The following is an 18,021-nucleotide window of genomic DNA, read 5'->3' on the forward strand; positions in this document are numbered from 1 at the left end:
GGGATTAAGGGTTGCAGAACCGAGGCGGGTGAATGGAGTTGAGGTGCAGATCAGCAATGATCTCATTGAACGGTGGAATGGGTTTGAGGGCCGAATGGCCTTCTCTTGTTTGTGTTGCTAATGACACAGACGGAGCACCAAAGCTGGGGTCTCCCTGCCCAGAACTGCACAGGGCAGTGCCTTCACCAACACAGCACACAGCTCGTCATTGTCAGAAGCAAAGTGGACTTACTTACCCATAAGGAAATCAAAAATGGTCATGTCGATGAGATCGAGGAGACGGGTGCCAGTGTTGTAAGGGGCAGTCTGTTTGACCTCCTCACAGTAGTCAGGGTCAACCTCCCACCTGTTCAAAGGGAGCAGAAAATTTGTTAAAATCAGCGTGCTGTCACCGTGCCGCCAGTGAGATCTCAATGCCCTGCCGTCTATCCGCGAACCTAGCCTTCCTGATAAAGTGCAACATCCCCACCGACACCTGGGAGTCCCTGGCCAAAGACCGTCCTAAGTGGAGGAAGTGCATCCGGGAGGGCGCTGAGCACCTCGAGTCTCATCGCCGAGAGCATGCAGAAACCAAGCACAGGCAGCGGAAAGAGCATGCGGCAAACCTGTCCCACCCTCCCCTTCCCACCTGTGATAGGGACTGTGACTCTCGTATTGGACTGTTCAGGCACCTAAGGACTCATTTTTAGAGTGGAAGCAAGTCTTCCTCGATTTCGAGGGACTGCCTATGATGATGATGAAACTAACTGAGTGGCAGTCACCTGCTGATAATACCTCCAGTTATCCCAGCACTTAATTGCAGCTTTCCAATCAGGCCATCTCGGGATCTATTTAAATAGATGCAACATTCTGCATCACAACAGGCATCACTATAGCTTCTAGATTTCATTTTTGTTTCCATCTTTTGTGGATTGTATATCTATTTACCAGTCTTGCAGTCAGAGGGTTCAGCAGTTTAATCGACCCTAACCCTAACCTCTCTCTCCTCCTTTAAGATGCTGCTTAAAACCTACCACTTTGACCAAGCTGTGAGTGTCCTAATATCTCCTTATGTGGCTCGGTGTCACATTCCGTTTGGTGACGCTCCTGGGAAGCGCCAAGGGACGTTTGACTACGTTAAAATACAAATTGTTGTTGTAGTTGAGGGAGAGTTCCAGAAGCAAACGTTGCTTCAGGAAGAGGAAGCACGTGGTTTCTGGGACTCCCAAGAGGTCGTGTCGGTTTGACCTTGCAGTTCTGCCCTCCCTTCCACTTTCTGTCGACAAGGTGAAATTCTAAGCACTTGGAACATTGAAGTCGAGCATCACAAGTTTCTGAAGGATGGGCCATGCTTCATCAGTCTGGCAGAAGGAATCACTGCGGGCTAAATTAGCTGCCCGTGGGTTTTGAAAAGTATTTGATAAGGGTTCCACATGAGAGACTTATGGCGAATGGGGAGTTTATGTGCAATTCCAGGGAATGTGACCACCTGGCTCTCAGGCAGCACTGCCAATTTGGGCATCACTCAAATCCTTAAAGGGAACCACAATTAATGAAGGTTGCCAATCGGAAAGCAATGTGAATCTCATATTCCTAACCTTTTCCTTATTCGGGATAGGTTGAGGTTGGTAAGGATGTGATGACTCTGTCAATCTAATTTTTACAGAAGCGCCATCTCTTTAACAAAGCGCCCTCACGGGAACTTACTCCGCTCTCTTGCGTTTATGGTATGACCGTCGCCATGGATTCCGCCAGGTTTTCCTCTTTGCCAGTGCCAGGTCAGGCAGGAACGCAGCCAGCGAGCCTTCTATCTGGTCGGGCTTTCCGCACAGGGCGTGCTCGGTGGAACAGTAGTAGGAGCACTCTCCGTAGAAGCACACATTGTTGGCTGGTCGAGGATGGAGAGAGAGTCACACAGACACAATTAGCATCGAGCAGTCACCTAATCAGCGGGCATCGCGGGCGAGGCTGTGACAGCAACCCGATCAGTGCGCATCATGGGTGAGTGGGGCACTGTGACAGCAACCTATGGGGCGCAAGCTCTGGGGACAGTGCTGAGTCTGGAGCAGAACGCAGCACCGCAGCTGTAATGTGATGTCTTTCAGCAAGAGCTCCAGTCTTCAGTACTGTCCAGTGCGCTCCAGCACTGCTGTTTGACCAAAGGTGGGCAGAGCAAATGTTTCAAGGACACCCTCAAAGCCTCCTTGATAAAGTGCGACATCCCCACTGGCACCTGGGAATCCCTGGCCAAAGACCATCCTAAGTGGAGGAAGTGCATCCGGGAGGACGCTGAGCACCTCGAGTCTCATCGCCGAGAGCATGCAAGAACCAAGCGCAGACAGCGGAAGGAGCGTGCGGCAAACCAGACTCCCCACCCACCCTTCCCTTCACCCACTGTCTGTCCCACCTGTAACAGGGACTGTGGTTCTCGTATTGGACTGTACAGTCACCTAAGGACATATTTTTAAAGTGGAAGCAAGTCTTCCTCGACTCTGAGGGACTGCCTATTATGATGATTGAGCTAAGGACTTGAACACGCTTGCTAATCCCGAATGGCAGCAGATGTTTAGGAAGAAGGGGATCTAATTTTCAGTGGGCATGACTCCCTCTGAGGCAGAAGTGCCTTAACTCGCAGGCAAAACCCCAACTGGGGAAACTGTGCCCCAGGGTAAGGTATAACGTGGCTCGTTGCAGAGTAAAGCTCCCTTTCGCCCGCGCCCCCCAATGTGCCTCAGTCTGAACCAACGGAGATCACCCCCTACTGCACCACAGCGGCATCATAGAATCAAAATTTACATCACGGAAGGAGGTCATTTCAGCCCATCGTGTCCACGCATCTTCCATTTCCCACACCACTCTACCCTCGGGCCTCGCTGAAGGGGTCATTTTCCACTGCCAGTGGGCAAGCCACATCTGAAAGGAGTACAGGCTGGAGTTGGGCCTTCAACATAGAGCTGCAATTCACTGCCCTGTGCTCTCTGATACCATTCAGCTGAATTAGGGGCAGTATTGGACCTTGGCCCATGCCCACCAAGAATTGAATTGAGATTGTCAGAATGATGTTGATTGGGGGATAACTATTAGCCAGGACACCAGGGGATATTTTACGCTCACCTGAGAGAGCAGACGGGGCCTCGGTTTAATGTTTCATCCGAAAGACGGCACCTCCGACAGTGCAGCGCTCCCTCAGCACTGCAGTGGAGGGTCAGCCTGGGTTATACATTCAAGACACTGGAGAGGGATTTGGATCCACAACCTTCTCTGGTCAGGGAAGTGGTGTCACAGGCCATGTGACCATGAGAGGGCAACACAGCCACACCCAGCGTGAACCTGGTCTGGGACTGGGACTGTGAACCCTGGCTGATCTTTCCACTGAGGCAAACCATGTGCCCTTTCCCCACCCTTCCGCTCACTGCCACAACAGCTGAGGTCAGCTAGCTCAGGGTAACTCACACCAAGTCCCATCCACCCATCACCCCCTGTGCTCACTGACCTGCATTGGTTACCGAACCAGCAATGCCTGTTTTAAAATACTTGACCTTGTTTTTAAATCCTTCCATGGCCCATCCCCTTCCTACCTCTGTAACCTCCTTCAGACTACGGCCCAAGGGGGAGGAGTTTAGCTGTGGCAAGGCACTGCGTGTGGGAGTGACGTGTGAGTGTGGCCCCGAGACACAAAACCCCCTACCTGGCGAGATGAAGAAGGTCCTCCACAGCTTTTTGTCACGAGTCACATCTCTGATTTCCCGCGTCATGTTGACCAGTCTCCCGGCAAGAGGAGGCACGCGTCGAAAATCCAGAATTCTTCCGAGGAAAAGAGAGGACGTTACACCACAATAAGGGGAAGGGGCCATTTGAAAAGATCCTTCGTTTCACCGGGGCCTTTTAATGGAGACCTTACCTGTCCAGGTGGAACGCGGCAATCTCGGAGTTGTGTCGCTCGTAGTCGGAGAAGTAGAAGAAATCTGGAGGTGTCTCCTGCTCTCTGGTTTGTCTGGAAAAGACACCAGATTTTAGTAACGTCACCCATTGACCAACGAGTCAACCAAGTCCACTATGTGCTAAACCCCAGAACCGCAGTCCCACCTCTTAAGGGCTACATGTTTGAGGGAACACTCCATATTCCCAAAGCAGTGCTCCCATCCCCGGCCTTACCGCCCCCCCCCCCTTCCTTTTATCGGTATCTGTAATTGTGCACCTGTGACTATGCTCAGGTTTGTAGAGCTGTTGCACTGTGAGTGGCTTAGCCAGTCACATGATGTTACCAGACTCAATAAAACCCCGGCCAGTTGGGTCTAGGTCATCCACGATGAGGTATGATGTTGTGAGCCTGGCTGATGAACTGGTAATGTGTAGTGTGATTGTTAAACCTTTGCTAATAAACCAACTAGTTCTTAATAGCAATGTATTGCTATGAATTCTTAAGCAAAGGACTCATGAAGCAAATAGATTACAGTATCCATTTACCCTCCCCCTTCATTACCATCAGTTTCCCCATTTCTCTCACATTTATTTATCATTTCAGTACCCCCTCTCAGTGCCATTTGCACCCCTCCCGCTCCTACCCATTGCTCTTGTCATGTACCTACATGTTTACTGCTTGTACTATCACAAGGTGTGCCACCAGAGGGCACAGCAGTGTGAGACTTGTAGGTTACCTGTACAGGGGTGCCTGGCCTAGTATAAAAGGCAGGCCACCAAGTGTGATCCTCACTCTGGAGTTACAAATAAAGGACTAAGGTCACTTCAGTTCAAGTACAACACATTGCCTCGTGGAGTCATTATCAGAGTATCTAAAGACTTAACAGTTCTTACACACCAACCACACCTGATTCCTCCCAGAGCGAAGGGCTGGGATCATTACCTCTGTATACTGCAGGCAGGAATTCCCATTCCTGAGAGCTCACACCTCAAGTACAGAGGCAGCAATCCGAGTCATTTATAGAATGATACAGCACAGCAAACCATTCGGCCCATCGTGCCTGTGCCGGCTCTATGAATTAGTGCCCTTGCTCTTTCCTCACAGCCCTGCCAACATTTCCTTTTCAAATTTGCATCCAATTCCCTTTTGAAAGCTACTAGTGAATCTGCCTCCACCGCCCTTTCAGGCAGCGCATTCCCGATCACAACAACTCACTGCAGGAAAAACATTTCCTCAGTATCGTACTGGGAGCGTCAGCCTGGATTGTGTGCTCAAGTCTCTGGAGTGGGACTTGAACTCAGGACCCTTCTGACTCTAGAGGCGAGAGGTGCTATCCACTGAGGACACAGCTCAGCAATGATCTCATTGAATGGCAGAACAGACTCGAGGAGCTCAGTGGCCTCCTGCTGTTTGTACGAGCCACAGCTGACACCAGACCTGAGGCCGAGTGATGGAAGACCAGGGCTCAAGGGGTTGCCCAGCTCAGGTGCTAGTTAGTAGCGAGTGTCTCACGTGTTGGGAAATGAAGTCTGGGTGGAGGATGAGAAGACACTGAACGAGAGGAGGCCTGCAAGGCGGCGCAGCAGAATCCCGCTGTCTCTAATTATAGAGAGCGGAGAAACTGCTCACCCAACTGAGAAAATCACAGCCATTGTCTGTGAATCTCATTCAGAATATTCACATGTGTGCCATCAGTATGCGGGCCTGTCACGGCTCCCTCCTGTATGGTAATGGTGGGGCCAAATGTCACTTCACAACACGAGCAGTCAGTAATTGTAAATCGTCGCCGCTGCAGTAATTGCTCCTCTAATTCTGGCTTTACTCCCATCTTAATTTAATGAATGTGACGAGAGACAGGTCAGAGAGGAAATCATAGGTTTCCATCAGATTAATTAAATTGAGCCTTTTTTTGCAGAACCCAAATATATAATTTCTTAACCAACCAAACATAGCGTCCCCGCTAGAGTTCGGCAGACACCGACTGTGAAGGCCTCCAGTTATCTTGTGCTGCGAAGCTTCCCTGACAGCTTTACCTTCAGAGGGCTGTTTAACAGGCCAGCCCAGGCTAAGGCCTGTTAGCAGGGCTGGGGCCCGATGGCCTGTGTGAGTGAGGGGGGCTTCAGAGATGGTGTGTGGTGACTGTATTTGTACAGGCCTTGCCGGGATCTCATGGACCCAGCTTCCTTATCCCAGTGGTTTTACAGATGCCAAAAATGTGCCCCATGGGACTTTCGTTCTGTAAATGCGTGCATGGGAAAGAAGAAAGAACTTGCATTTCTACAGCACCTTTCACAACCTCAGCATGTGCCAAAGTGCTTTACAGCCAATGAAGCAGTATTGGAGTGCAGTCACTGTTGTAATGTAGGAAATGTGGCAGCCAATTTGCGCACAGCAAGCTCCCACAACCAGCACTGTGCTAATGACCCAGTTAATCTGTTTTTGTTATGTTGATTGAGGGATAAATATTGGCCAGTGCATCGGGGATAACTCCCCTGCTCTTCTTCGAAATAGTGCCATGGGATCTTTTACATCCACCTGAGAGGGCAGACGGGGCCTCAATTTAACAGCTCATCCGAAAGACGGCACCTCCGACAATGCAGCACTCCCTGGCTTTTGTGCTCAAGTGTCTGGAGTGGGACTTGAACCCACAACTTTCTGACTCAGAGATGAGAGCACTACCTACTGAGCATCATCATCATCATAGGCAGTCCCTTGAAATCGAGGAAGACTTGCTTCCACTCTAAAAGTGAGTTCTCAGGTGGCTGAACAGTCCAATACGAGAATTACAGTCTCTGTCACAGGTGGGTCAGACAGTGGCTGGAGGAAAGGGTGGGTGGGGAGTCTGGTTTGCCGCACGCTCCTTCCGCTGCCTGCGCTTGGTTTCTACATGCTCTCGGCAATGAGACTCGAGGTGCTCAGCGCCCTCCTGGATGCGCTTCCTCCACTTAGGGCCGTCTTTGGCCAGGGACTTCCAGGTGTCGGTGGGGATGTTGCGCTTTATCAGGGAGGCTTTGAGGGTGTCCTTGAAATGTTTCCTCTGCCCACCTGGGGCTCGTTTGCCGTGTAGGAGTTCCGAGTAGAGCGCTTGCTTTGGGAGTCTTGTGTCGGGCATGTGGACGATGTGGCCCGCCCAACGGAGCTGGTCGAGTGTGGTCAGTGCTTCGATGCTGGCCATACGTGGGGATGACCCAACGAGCAAGCCGTTTCTGAGTGGGTAATCAACGATAATCTCGAACCACAGCCCGCTCCCTATCCTGCCATCCGTGGGAATGGCTCGTGAAGTGAGCAAGCATTTGGCAAGCCCAAGTGAACCATTTTATTCACCAACAATGTGCCGTGGAATCCACTGTAGGCTGGGCAGGCCTTTGTGAGTAATGTCTGTAGGTGAGCCAGTGACTCTAGGGTCAGCAGATAGGGGAGGGGACAATCTCCGTCCATTGTTTATCTAGTTACACTTCACATTAAGGCAGGAAGGACACTGTTTTGCTTCTGGGTCATCAGATGACCTTTTGAAAAATCCTCCCTTTTCCTTGTCTCTAATCTAAACTGAGTTCTACTCCATGTGTAACCCTTACTGCATCCTGGCTCGTCCCGGGTCAAATACTTGCAGCAGCTGCCTTGCCCTGCAGACGATTGAACTCCCAGTGGCCTCTATTCACAAAAGCCATTATTCAGAGTCCTTCTGCCTAAAAGCCTGAGGTCCACAAGAGATTTAGCTCAGACACTCTTTTTGGATGAACCGTTACATTTGGAAGACCACATTCCAGATGAAGTACCGGAATCGGTATTCCTTCATCATTGCTAGGACACATTTCTGGAGCTCTCTCCCTGACAGCGCTGTGGGCTCGGGTGACAATATCTTCCTGTTTTGCAGGGACAGTCGCTGGTTTAGGTACCGTGTCCCCGGGCAAACCATGTCCCCACATCTGCAAACTACTCCACCAATAAAATGTTCAGTGATTAAACGTACAATAGTTTCAGGCAATAAACAAGGACTCTGGCTGACAGAATCAGGAAAATACATTAAAAATGTCGCCCTTGTTAGTTTCAGCCAAAATCAGTCACTGTAATCAGGTGTGGCTGGTGTCTCAACAACCTTGGTCGTGATGTATCGGAGGCCTCGCCCACCATGACTGATGGTTGATGGGGGAACTGAGCAGAAATTTTCTCCAATTGAATATTGGGAAGCCCAAAGTCATTGTTTTCGGTCCCTGTCACAAACTCCGTTCCCTAGCCACTGACTCTCCCCAACTCCTGTCTGAGGCTGAACCACACTGTTCACAACCTTGGTGTCATATCTGACCCTGAAATGAGCTTCCGACCACATATCCGAAGCATAACCATGACTGCCTATTTCCACCTCCGTAACATCGCCCATCTCTGCCCCTGCCTCAGCTCATCCACTGCTGAAATCCTCATCCATGCCTTTGTTACCTCTAGACTTGACTATTCCAATGCACTCCTGGCTGGCCTCCCACATTCTACCCTATGTAAACTAGAGGTGATCCAAAACTTGGCTGCCCAGGACCCAACTCGCACCAAATTCACCCATCACCCCCTGTGCTCGCTGACCTACATTGGCTCCCAGTTAAGCAATGCCTCGATTTCAAAATTTTCATCCTTATTTTCATATCCCTCCATGGCCTCCCCCCTCCCTATCTCTGTAATCTCCTCCAGCCCAACAACCTCGAGATCTCTGCGCTCCTCTTGAGCATCCCTGATTATAATCGCTCAACCATCGGTGGCCATGCCTTCTGTTGCCTGGGCCCCAAGCTCTGGAACTCCCTCCCTAAACCTCTCCACCTCGCTACCTCTCTTTCCTCCTTCAAGACACTCCTTAAAACCTACCTCTTTGACCAAACTTTTGGTCACCCGCGCTAATTTCTCGGCTCGGTGTCAAACTTTTATAATACTCCTGTGAAACCCTTGGGACGTTTCACTATGTTAAAGGCGCTATATAAATACAGGTTGTTGTTGTTGAAATTGAGCTACTTCGACATCACAATGAAGGAGGTGAATGAAGTGCGGGAGGAGGTGGGATTATGCGGTGAGAGGGGGCGGGGCCTGTGGGCGGGGTATCTATGAACGAGCAAAACAAGAATGGAGCTAAGACAGCGTGCTACATTTAAGAAAGTTAGTTTATGTGACTAGTATCTTTAAGTACTTGGATAAGTTGTGTTCTTACTGATTGTGATGCTTTATTCAACCCCAAGCTCGAAACAACGCTGGTCCCAGAACATGTATTTATTTTCACAGATGCTGATTGAGTTGTTTGTTTTTGTTTCAAATTTCTAGCACATGGAGATTTTAAAAAATCTGATCTAATCAATCTTTACTTCCCACAGCTTCAGTTTAGAGGCCCCTCTTTCTTTGTGTTTAGCTTGTGTGCAGTGATACCACGATAACCACTAGTCATCCACCAATGGCCCACGGTTTAGTGGGAATGGGGACACGGGAGCCAGGACCTGGGTCTCAGAGCAGGAGGGTAGGGAGAAATTAGAGAAAGCAAGAGAAAGGGATTGTTTCCACTTGTGAGTTAATCTAGAACTGGGGGCATAGTTTCAGAATAAGGGGCCGCCCATTTAAAACTGAGATGAGGAGGAATTTCTTCTCTCAGATAGTCGTAAATCTTTGGAATGATTTACCCCAGAGAGCTATGGAAGTTGGGTCATTGAATATATTTAAGATGGAGATAGATTTTTGAACGATAAGGGAGTCAAGGGTTATGGGGAGCGGGCAGGGAAGTGGAGTTGAGGCCAGGATCAGATCAGCCATGATCTTATTGAATGGCGGAGCAGGCTCGAGGGGTCAAATGGCCTACTCCTGCTCCTATTTCTTATGTTCTCACGATCTTATGTTCAGGGCTAGGGCACAAGGGAGCCTTGGGAGAGGCTGGGCTTGGTGGACAAGGGGATTGGGGGTGTGGCAGAGGCAGATGAACAATGATCTTAACCTTTGTGACAAACAGGTCTGTGAGCTCCTTCCACATGGTGTTGGTGAGAACTTTGGAATTTCCATCATACATGCACCGGAGACAATTCCGGGAGCTGAGAACCCTCGGCGATAGGAGGGAAGGTGGGCTGATGCAGGAGCAGAGGTGGGCGATGTTACGGATGGGGAAGTGGGCGGTCTTTGCGATGGGGATGGTGATGGAGTTGGAAGCTCAGTTCCGGGAGGCTGCGGTGGCAAACCATTTGGTTCAACCTGAGACAGCGGCCAAGGAACGGAGGCGGAATCGGTGGCCAAGGATTGGAGTTTGTGGTGGGGCTGAAAACAATGGCTGAGGTGTTCCCAATCTTTAACTGGCGGAACGTTTGGGTCATCCAGGATTGGACGTCAGACCAGCAATCCGACAACACAAGGACAGAGCAAGTGTTGAGAGAGGTGGCTCCCGGGGAGTTGGAGCTGGGATGTCGGGCAGGGTACAGGGAGCTTGCAACTAACGGGTGGATGTACCTTCCAGTCATCAGTGTGCAAACTACAGATAGGAACCATGGGCAAACTATCAGACTAGTGACGGTCAATGGAGATTAATCCCTGCGCGTATTCCACTAGAACAAGCCGGTTTTCTTTAAGTGAGCAGACAGCAGAGCAGTCATTAATAAATGTGAAATTTATAATAAACTTGAGAAAAATACCACCTGTTGTGATGTAAAGAATGATTTTCTGACTGGGCCGTATAGACAATGGGTACGAAAAACTGATGTCTCTGAGCAGTGTTATTGTATTACTCATAAACAGTATCTGTATGGGCTTTAATAGTGCGATGTCATAATTATATTTGGTTTTGCATGTGTAGTGTGTATGTACAACTGTTACAATATCGGCTGCTACAAATCTTTGCCTTGCTACGCTGTGCTACCTACATTTTCCATCCTGGCTACTTTGCTGTTTCCCCATTGTGTGTCCCCGGATTTGGTTTGGAAAATATGGTCACCCTACTGTGGGAGCACCTTCACCACACGGACTGCAGCGGTTCAAGAAGGCGGCTCACCACCACCTTCTCAAGGGCAATTAGGGATGGGCAATAAATGCCGGCTTCTCGGCCTTTTGGCTAAGATCTGCATAACTAACCTGACCAGCCACCATGACGTCCGGGTGGTTTCTCCCTGGTCAGGAAGGTATATGCTTACATTTTTGTAAACAGGAGGTGGGTGGGATTGGTGACCCATCCACCTCCACGGAGGTGTGTGGGGGACCTGACCCATCCACCTCCATGGCACGAACCTGGTATTGCAGTACTTCCAGGAACGGTGCAGTGGCTCTAGGCCTTTTGGCTAAGAGCATTGGCGCAGAGTGATCCTTGACTGGTGCAGGGTGACCTCTGGCGTTTGACAAAGAATTGTAACGATTGGATAACGATTGGACATGAATTTAAAAAAAAAAAAAAAAAATAAATGCCGGCCTTGCTCTCTCGGCCTTTTGGCTAAGATCAAGTGTAGTACCGTTTCTGACCAGCCACCATGACCTCCGGGTGGTTTCTCCCTGGTCAGGAAGGTATATGCTTGCATTTTTGGAAACAGGAGGTGGGTGGGGAGGTTTGACCCATCCACCTCCACGGAGGTGTGTGGGGGACCTGACCCATCCACCTCCATGGCACGAACCTGGTATTGCAGTACTTCCAGGAACGGTGCAGTGGCTCTAGGCCTTTTGGCTAAGAGCATTGGCGCAGAGTGATCCTTGGCATATGCAAGGTGACCTCTGGCGTTTGTGATTTGACAAAGAATTGGAACGATTGGCTACGAATTTAAAAAAAAATAAATAAATGCCGGCCTTGCCAGTGATGCCCACATCCCGAAGGGTGATTTGAAGAAACCGAGTCAGTGCTTTTAGGATTGCATTTGTTAAGCAACGAACCCCAGCCTTAGCTCTCGCTCCCAGCGTTCCGAGACTGGAGACTAATAGAGCCACCTCCTGAATTCCAGCTTCATGATTGACGACAAGGCGAATTTAGGCTTAAAAAACTCTATGGGGAAGAAATTTGGGAGTGCCCTTTTGAAAAATTCGGCAACAGGCGCGAATGTTTTTCAGGTTTAAACAATGTGGTGTTAGTGCCCCAGGAATGGTGGAGTGCTTGAGTTCATGCTGCACTTCCTTCCTGCAGCACAAACACCACATTTTTTATAAGCTGAAAAATATTAGCGCCTGTTGACGAAATTTTCAAATCGTGGCGCCCCAATTGCGGCGCTCCCCCGTAGGAGGACGCTACAGGGGACGCCGCCAATCACACTGGGCCGTGCAGCGCTGCCGCGTTCAAAGGCACATTCCCTCCCTTAAAGGGAAGGCCCATCGCTGACGGCTCTGACTGGGACCGGTGAGCTGGTCCCTGACGGCAGCACCAATCCGGCCCCATCAGCACCGCCCCGCCCCCGCTCCACCCCCCCGCTCCCCCACCCCCACCCTACCCGCTCCGCCCCCACACCCCCCCCCGCTCCCCACCCCCGACCCGTCCTCCCTCGCTCCCCACCCCCGCTAGCTCCCCCCCGCTCCCCCACCCCCACCCCACCCGCTCCGCACCCCGCACCCCCCCCGGCTCCCCCACCCCCACCCCACCCACTCCGCCCCCCGCACCCCCCCTGCTCCCCCACCCCCGACACGTCCCCCCTCGCTCCCCACCCCCGATCCCACCCCTCGCTCCCCACTCCCGATCCAGCCCCATCAGCCCCCACCCCTCGCTCCCCACTCCCGATTCAGCCCCATCAGCCCCCCCCCTCGCTCCCCACTCCCGATTCAGCCCCATCAGCCCTCCCCCTCGCTCCCCACTCCCGATCCAGCCCATCAGCCCTCCTCCGCCCGCTCCCCCCCAGCTTCCCACCCCCGACCCGTCCCCACTCGCTCCCCATCCCCGATCCCCCCCTCGCTCCCCACTCCCGATTCAGCCCCATCAGCCCCCCCCCCCTCGCTCCCCACTCCCGATCCAGCCCATCAGCCCTCCCCCCTCGCTCCCCACTCCCGATCCAGCCCATCAGCCCTCCCCCCTCGCTCCCCACTCCTGATCCAGCCCATCAGTCCTCCTCCGCCCGCTCCCCACCCCCGCTCCCCCCCAGCTTCCCACCCCCGACCCGTCCCCACTCGCTCCCCATCCCCGATCCCCTCCCTCGCTCCCCACTCCCGATTCAGCCCCATCAGCCCCCCCCCTCGCTCCCCACTCCCGATCCAGCCCATCAGCACTCCCCCCTCGCTCCCCACTCCTGATCCAGCCCATCAGTCCTCCTCCGCCCGCTCCCCACCCCCGCTCCCCCCCAGCTTCCCACCCCCGACCCGTCCCCACTCGCTCCCCATCCCCGATCCCCTCCCTCGCTCCCCACTCCCGATTCAGCCCCATCAGCCCCCCCCCCTCGCTCCCCACTCCCGATTCAGCCCATCAGCCCCCCCCCTCGCTCCCCACCCCCGATCCCCCCCCTCGCTCCCCACCCCCGATCTGGCCCATCAGACCCCCCCGCCCCTTGCTCCCCACTCCCGATCCAGCCCATCAGCCCTCCTCCACCCGCTCCCCACCCCCGATCCCCCCCCCTCGCTCCCCACCCCCGATCTGGCCCATCAGACCCCCCCGCCCCTTGTTCCCCACTCCCGATATGCCTCTCCCCCTCGCCGAACTGGCCCCATTAGCCCCCCCCTGTGCTGTCCACCCCCGATCCACGCACCCCCTCCCCCGCCCCCCCTGCTCCCTACCTCCGATTCGGCCCATCAGCCCTCCCCCCCCTCCCCCTGGCTCTGCTCTCCCGATCTGGCCCCATCACCCACCCCCCCGCTCCCCACTCCCGATCCGCATCCACCCCCCCCCCCCCCCGAACCGGCCCCATCAGCTCCCCCTGTGCTGTCCACCCCGATCCACGCACCCCACCCCCCTGCCTCACTGCCCCCACCTCTGATCCGGTCCATCAGCCCCCGCCCCCACGCTCTCCAGCAGGTTGCTGGGCTGATCAATCACGGCCGAAGAGGAAGCTACAAAAATTGAAAAGCACCATGTTTGAATTTATTTTACTTACCTCGGCCCCGAAGTGCCCGGCCTCCTGATGGACCTCCTGCAGCTGCCGGTGTTTGTGCCCGGCGATGCTGCGGGGGCGGGGCGGGGGCGGGGGGGGAACACAAGTTCGGGTCCAGGGTGCTACTGGGACGATGTACGCACCCGATGAGGTCACAATCTCCGGGTGAAGGAGATCGGGGTGCAACGTCTTACCGCCGCCGCAAACCTCCCGCCGAATATAACGGGAGTCGATCTGCTCACCGCGCCCAGTCGATAAGTCGTTAGCGCCCCTTAGCACCCCCTGGAGGTGATAGCTGGAGGCAGTGAGGAGGCCAACTTCTAGGCCGACAGAATTTACCCCTCGCACCAGAAATCCACAGAGGACAGCGAAAAACAACAATGGTTAAAGTCTCCTGTGAAAACACTGGGATTACAGATTGACACCGCTGGATGACCTTTGCTCTCAGAGGAGTTAGGTTGCCAACCCTCCAAGGTTGCCCTGGAGTATCCAGGAATTGAAGATTTATCTTCAGGACATTGCCGGGTCAACACCCAGGAGAAACATCACAGGAGGCATTAGAAACTTGTGCTCTTCATTGAAATAATGCCTTGAATACTTCGCTTATTAGTTATAAAAATATTGGGCCTGAGGGAAAAGGCTGTTTGACTGACAGTGAAGCATCATCCAATTGGGTAATGAAGAGTGTGTTTGTTTTCTGATTGGCTGTGGGAAGGCGGGGCTTCGCTAGGATGGACATGTCGGGTGACCAATGGTGGGACTGTGGGGGCGGGGCGCTGGGAGGTCATGTGATTACACCTCCAGGAATATGTCCAACCAGAGTTGCCAACTCTAAGGACAAGTAAGCGAGAGTTACAACACATCTTGCAGGCCTCATCAGGATTTCCAAATATCTCCTGTTTACGTTTGGATAGGATTCATGACTTCCACTCATTCCTGTCTCTAGACGGTCGGAAACCGGGCATTGTCTTGTCTTTTAAGATGTGGTCAGTGGAAAATAATGATCACTGCTTCATGTCTTTTTTTCTAGCACTGCCCAGAACTTTCCAAATCAGTGTCCCTCTATGGGGAGTCACTGTCTTTGAAGATTTATTGCAGTCTCTTCAAAACATCAAGCCATTTTAATTACGTGTTAGCCGTGGCTCAGTGGGCAGAACTCTTGCCTCTGAGTCGGAAGGTTGTGGGTTCAAGTCTCACTCCAGAGACTTAAGCACAAAAATCTAGGCTGACACTCCCAGTGCAGTACTGAGGGAGTGCCGCACTGTCGGAGGGACAGTACTGAGGGAGTGCTGCACTGTTGGAGGAGCAGTACTGAGGCAGTGCCGCACTGTCGGAAGAGCAGAACTGAGGGAATAGTGACGCACTGTCGGAGGGGTTGTCTTTTGGATGAGATGTTAAACCAAGGCTCCGGCTGCCCTCTCACAAATGGACGTAAAAGATCCCACGGCACTATTGGCAGAAGAGATGGGGCATGCTCCCTGGTATCCTGATGAGTATTAATTTATTCCTCAACAAACGTCACTAAAAACCCCGCTTCCTGTAAGGCCTCCATTCCATTCTCCCGGTTTCTCTGTCTCCGTCACATCTGTTCTGACAACGCCACCTTCTATAGTAGTGATTCTGATAGGTCTTCCTTTTTCCTCAACCGAGGATTCCCCTCTACCGTGGTGACATGGCCTTTGTCTGTTCCATTTCGCACACTTCTAGTAAAAGAAAGACTTGCATTTCTATAGCGCCTTTCACGACCACCGGACATCTCCAAGCCCTTTACAGCCAATGAAGTACTTTTGAAGTGTAGTCACTGTTGCAATGTGGGAAACACGGCAGCCAACTTGTGCACAGCAAGCTCCCACAAACAGCAATGTGATAATGAACAGATAATCTGTGTTTTTTGTTATGTTGATTGGCCAGTATCAATGCATTTAAGGGGAGACTGGAGAAGCATATGAAGGAGAAGGGAATAGAGGGTTATGCTGATAGAGTTAGATGAGGAAAGACGGGAGGAGGCTCGAGTGGAGCATAAACGCTGGCATGGAGTGGTTGGGCCGAATGGCCTGTTTCTGTGCCGTATATTCAATGTACTTCTATATATTCTGCTCTCACCCCTTCCCCTCCCTCTCAGAACCATGACAGGGTTCCCCTTATCCTCATCTTTCACCCCACCAGCCTCCACGTTCAACGGATCATCCTCCGCCATTTCTGCCACCTCCAGCGTGATCCCACCACCAATAACATCTTCCCCTCCTCTCTCAGCATTCCGAAGAGATCACTCCCTCTGCGACACCTGGTCCATTCCGCAGTCACCCCCAGCACCCCCTCCCCTTCCCATGGCACCTTCCCGTGCAAGCGCAGGAGATGTAACACCTGCCCTTTTACCCCCTCCCTTCCCACTGTCCAGGGTCCCAAACACTCCTTCCAGGTGAAACAGCGATTTACTTGTACTTCTCTCAATGTCGTATACTGTATTCGCTGCTCACGATGCGGTCTCCTCTACATTGGGGAGACCAAGCGTAGATTGTGTGACCACTTTGGGGAACACCTCTGTTCAGTCCGTAAGTGTGACCCCGAGCTTCCGGTCGCCTGTCACTTTAATTCTTCGCTCCACTCCCATTCTGACCTCTCCGTCCTCGGCCTCCTACACTGTTCCATCGAAGCTCAGCGCAAGCTCGAGGAACAGCACCTCATCTTTCAATTAGGCTCTTTACAGCCTTCTGGTCTCGACATCGAGTTCAACAATTTCAGACCATAACCTCTGCCCCTATTTTTTCACGTGGCAGCTGTTGGTGATTCTGCCATTCCCATTTACACCTCTTCTCGATGCATCTTTTGTTTCTTCACTTGTCCCATTACCATCTCCTTTTGCCTCACACCATCATCCTTTTTGTCATTTAATCTCTCCTGCCTTCCGCCCAATCACAGACCTTCCCTTTTGTTCTTCCCTCTCCTCCCCCTTTCCCTGCCCCTCCACCTTTCCCTGCCCCTCTCCTTTCCATGCCCCCTTCCCATTTCCCTGCCCCTCCCCTTCCCATGCCCCTCCCCTTCCACATGCCCCTCCCCTTTCACATGCCCCTCCCCCTTTCCATGCCCTGCCCCCTTTCCCTTCCCCTCCCCTTTCCCTCCCCTTTCCTGCCCCACCCCTTTCCCTCCCCCTCCCTCCTTTCCCTCCTCCCCCCCTTTCCCTGCCCCTCCCCCTTTCCATGCCCCTCCCCCTTTCCCTCCACCTCCCCCTTTCTCTGCCCCTGCACTTGCTTAAAACCTGTGACATCACTAACTATTTCCAGTTCTGACAAAGGGTCATTGACCTGAAACGTTAACTCTGTTTCTCTCCACAGATGCTGCCTGACCCGCTGAGTGTTTTCAGCATTCTCTGTTTTTATTTCTTATCGGAGGCAAGTCCGACATTATACGAAACCCTTGTAAATCTGCTTGTGCCTGACGAGCCAAAGGAGACAACGTTTAAAGAGATTTTAACGAAGCTGAAGCAGCACTATAACCCCAAACCGTTAGAAATTGCTGAAAGCTATTGTTTCAGGATTCGGAATCAAAAGGCCGATGAAAGTATCAGTGATTACATTGTAGCATTAAAAAAGCTATCGATGCACTGTAATTTTGGAAACTTTCAAAACCGAGCATTACGGGATCGTTTTGTTTGTGGGGTGAAAAATTATGCGATCAGAAGGAAGTTATTGACGACGGGTGACTTGACTTTTGAGATTGCTTGTCAGACAACGAGGTTGATAAGCATGGCCGAACAATATTCCCGAGAATTAAATAACGATTGCGGTCGTCAGTCAACTGAGGTAAATCACCTGCAGGTTCAAAGTAAAAGACGGGCATGACCGAAAGTCTCAGAAACTATAAATACTCATCTAGGCCTATATCAATTTAATAGGCTACCATTTGGAGTGTCTTCCATCCCTGCCATATTCCAAGGGGTGATGAACCAGATTTTGCAAGGTATTGAAGGGGTAGTGTGTTATTTGGATGACATACTAATTTCAGCACCAAATAGGCAAATTCATAATAACATATTGAATGAAGTCCTCAAACGGCTAGAGAAGCACAGAGTACGAGCGTCTGCTCGTAAGTGTGAGTTATTTCAAAACTCGGTGGAGTACTTAGGGTACAGAGTAG

At 52.0% G+C, this 18,021-nt stretch overlaps 1 protein-coding gene and 2 pseudogenes across 1 annotated transcript in view; 2 read left to right on the forward strand and 1 right to left on the reverse strand.

The window, feature by feature from the left end:
- Positions 1–18,021, reverse strand: part of fam20cb (FAM20C golgi associated secretory pathway kinase b) — a 132,117-nt gene that overhangs the window by 13,871 nt on the left and 100,225 nt on the right. Inside the window, exons 4-7 of the mRNA XM_070900758.1 lie at positions 3,881–3,973; positions 3,668–3,783; positions 1,687–1,867; positions 237–346 (exon numbers count right to left, since the gene is read on the reverse strand). Of these exons, the coding sequence (XP_070756859.1) occupies positions 237–346; positions 1,687–1,867; positions 3,668–3,783; positions 3,881–3,973 (500 nt within the window). The remainder of the gene's footprint in view (positions 1–236; positions 347–1,686; positions 1,868–3,667; positions 3,784–3,880; positions 3,974–18,021) is intronic.
- On the forward strand, positions 10,936–11,165 carry LOC139226082 (U2 spliceosomal RNA; annotated as a pseudogene).
- LOC139225968 (U2 spliceosomal RNA) lies at positions 11,307–11,542 on the forward strand (annotated as a pseudogene).

The sequence above is a fragment of the Pristiophorus japonicus genome, chromosome 15, assembly GCF_044704955.1.
Source record: "Pristiophorus japonicus isolate sPriJap1 chromosome 15, sPriJap1.hap1, whole genome shotgun sequence".
Lineage (NCBI taxonomy): Eukaryota > Metazoa > Chordata > Chondrichthyes > Pristiophoridae > Pristiophorus > Pristiophorus japonicus.